The 3,191-nt window shown below is 59.3% G+C and overlaps 1 protein-coding gene across 1 annotated transcript in view; it reads right to left on the bottom strand.

The window, feature by feature from the left end:
* The window catches only part of LOC104985600 (coatomer subunit gamma-1), a gene marked incomplete at its 5' end in the record, with an annotated part of 13,291 nt that extends 10,105 nt beyond the window's left edge, over positions 1 to 3,186 (bottom strand). The window contains 6 exons of the mRNA XM_010835837.1: positions 59 to 134; positions 1,042 to 1,121; positions 1,250 to 1,321; positions 1,561 to 1,641; positions 2,210 to 2,262; positions 3,159 to 3,186. Of these exons, the coding sequence (XP_010834139.1) occupies positions 59 to 134; positions 1,042 to 1,121; positions 1,250 to 1,321; positions 1,561 to 1,641; positions 2,210 to 2,262; positions 3,159 to 3,186 (390 nt within the window). The remainder of the gene's footprint in view (positions 1 to 58; positions 135 to 1,041; positions 1,122 to 1,249; positions 1,322 to 1,560; positions 1,642 to 2,209; positions 2,263 to 3,158) is intronic.
* Positions 3,187 to 3,191: the final 5 nt, after the last annotated feature.

Raw genomic sequence — 3,191 nt, 5'->3', positions numbered from 1 at the left:
GTGGGGGGGCGGGCATGCGCCCCGGGGCCCCGCGCCCCTCCCCGAGCGGGGCACTCACGTCGGTGATCTGGCAGAGGGCGCGCACGGCCGGGCCCCGGTAGCTGTCCTCCTTGCCGGTCATGTCCTTGGTCAGGCTGCAGGGACATGGCGTGGGCCTCACATGGGGGCCGGGCTTGCTCCCACGCCCCACCCACCCCAGCCGGGTCAGCAGGCCGGTCTCCATTATTAACGGGTGTCCGCTCTGGGCTCTTAACCCTTCATCAAGGGGTCTCCATGAAACTCCACACTGCCCGGGTCACTGCCCTGCTCCGACGGCAATCTACCCTTGTGGGGTTTCCTGCTGCTGTCCCCATTGAGTGGTCGCAGAGAAGTCCCCGGACTACCCGCAGGTCCTGGCAGCTGCGCTCCACCCGCCCCACCTTTGTCCTGCTCTGCCTGCCTTGCCCTGCAGGACTCCACTCCCCCAGTTCCAGGAGGCCTTTCCTGACCCAGATTCAAGCTGGTGGTCCTCCTGGCCTGCTCTCACAGCCGTCACCCCCCTAATGCCGGTCTGTGGGGTTACCTCCCTGGAAGTTCTGGGGCTGCGGAAGCCATGTCTGCCCCGCTCTCTAAGTGAACCTGCATGTGTGTGTAGCACACCCGCCAAACGGCGTGACCCCTGAGCCGAATGCTTCCTGAGCACAGCAGTCCTTCATGGGAAGATCTGCCTGTGGGCTTTGTGCACCCCACCACCCCCCGTCCCTGTCGCTTCTTTCCAGGCTCTCCTGGGAAGAGCTGGAGTTGCCATGGAAGCTCCGGGCTGCCTCAGCGGGCCAAGAGAAAGCAGGGAAGGGACAGTTTGTGCCTAAGTCCAGGCCAGAGAATTCAAGTGGAACCGCCCACCCTGGAGGCGCCATGGCTGGGCAGAGTAACTGAAGGAGAGGGCAAGAGGAGAGGAAAGGAGGCAACGGCACTGGCAACACGTGGCCGAGGACTGAGCGGCGGGAGCTCGGAGGAGAGGGGAGAAGACGTGGGGGCGGCCATCAGGGACCCGGGACTCACCTGCTGGTCACGATGATGACATCCTCTGCGATGCACGACATCTCCTTGATGGTCAAGTAGCACATCCGACGGAGGGTGGGCTGGGCATGAGAGGCGAAAAGACCTGTGACCCCGGCTCAGCCTGACACGGGGGCAGCCGCTGACGGGGGCCCTCCCACCACTCTGAGAGCTGTCCCCCCCGGAGGAGGGCAGGGGTGGCGGCACTTACGTCATTGGACTGAAAGAGTTTGGTCATGGCGAAGAAGGCCTCGGTCGCTTCCGTGGTCCCCAGGTGCTCCCCCTGTTTCAGTTCAGAAAGAAGCCTCAGCTTGGGACAGAAAGGCCGGAAGGCTCTTCCAGCTAAGACAGCCCAGGTCGGAGCCTCAGACTCGGCAGAGGCTGCATCAGGGGCAACACCTCGGAGTGAGACCCTGAGGGCACCCAGAGATGGGCCGCTGGCTGCAACCACACAGGGGCTGTGCCCCTGCCCCCAACACAACCCAGGACCGTTTTCCCCACCCGCAGGGCTCACCCTGTTACCTGGTTTATGAGGTAAAGGATCTTGGTGAGGATGTGGGCACATTTCCGAGGATTGATGGGCGTTTCGTTAAACACACGGGCCTGAGAAGAAGCGACCAAGGATATTTACCTTCTGGCTGAGTTTATTTCCCTTCCATGACTGTTCTCAAGCACATCAGAGATCTGAGAAGGCCCAGGGTAAAGAAATACACTTGTTCTAAAGTATTTTCACATGGAAGGAGCTTTGTTTTCCTTTTTTTAATTCATCTACTAACAACTCCTGAAATCCTCCCTAGATATTACCTGGAGATGTGCTGACTTGGAGACTAATGAATACTTAGTAAAGGCTTTTTTTTGGGGGGGGGGTGGGCACACTGCGTGGCCTGCATGCAGGAGCTTAGTTCCGCAAACAGGGCTGGAGCCAGTGTCCCCTGCAGTGCAAGCGCAGAGCCCTACCCACTGGACCTCCAGAGAAACCCTCAAAGCTTATTAATTAACTGGAAGGAGAGACAAAGACGAAGAAAAGGATCAGCATAATGAACTCCCCATCTTTCCACGAACAGATTTCTCCCCTAATGTCCTACAAACCAGCACTCTGAATATGCTAGCGTTTTGATCACACTGACTGAACATTCTCAGTGGAAGACCCAGGGGAGCTAACGACACTTGCCTCCTGCAGCACCGCACTCTTCTCCAGGTGCTGGAACGGGTTGGAGCCTCCACCTTGCATGAGAGAAGAGACGGGACTGAGCACAGGTTGTGACCCTAAATTTCAAAACTCTCCCAGATGTAGACAATGGAGAAAGACTTCCCGATGGCTCAGAGATTCAAGCTCCAAGTCCTCTGAACAGCAGTCAAAGCCCTACAGGCTGCCAATAGATCCAGCCAGCCTCCTCCAGGGAGCTCCACTCCCCCAGACCACTAACTCGCAGTTGCCCAGCAGCCCTGGTACAGTCCTCATGTGCCTCTCAGAGTGTCATGCCTTTCATTCATTTATGCAGCTGGTACTTAGCTGAGCCCCTACTGCGTGAGAGACCACCATCTCCAGTGGCTACGGCTTCTGCACATAGCAGAAGTCACACTTGTAATTAATGACACGCTTGAGGATCTGACTGACGTCTGTTCCCTCCACTCCGCTGCGACCATTCTTATATTCCTAGCTTGCTCAGTAGTTCTCACCAGCTCTGCTGCAGAGTCAGGGCGCAGTGCAATCTGGCATGCACCGGGCGCTCGATACATTTGCTGGATAAATGAATCGGAGTCAGGGTTCTCAACCACCGATCCGGGCACTACCGACTAGGGCGCCCCAGCACGGGAGCAGCCCCAGGAAATCCCTAGAGGACCACCGGGTCTGGCCCCCTCCCCTAACAAGCGCGGAAGCAGAGGCCCAGAGGCGCAGACCCGCCCAAGGTCATCCAGCGAATCGCGGCCCGAGCTGCCGGGTGAGGGGCAGCGGAGCCCGCTCGGGCTCTCCGGGGCCGGCCGCGGATGGGCGCTGCATCTTCGCTCAAGTCCCCGGGGCCTCGCGTCCAGACGGAGGTCCGGTAGGAGGCCTCCCGGGGAGGCCGCGGAGGGCTTACGCGGGAGTCCGGGCTCCCCCAGGGCCTCGGCCCTCTCACCCGATTCCTCGTCCTTCTTGTCGAATTTTTTAA

Source organism: Bison bison, unplaced genomic scaffold, assembly GCF_000754665.1.
Source record: "Bison bison bison isolate TAMUID 2011002044 unplaced genomic scaffold, Bison_UMD1.0 scf7180017845577, whole genome shotgun sequence".
Taxonomy (NCBI): Eukaryota; Metazoa; Chordata; class Mammalia; order Artiodactyla; family Bovidae; genus Bison; species Bison bison.
This window is presented reverse-complemented; position numbering and strand designations above follow the sequence as displayed.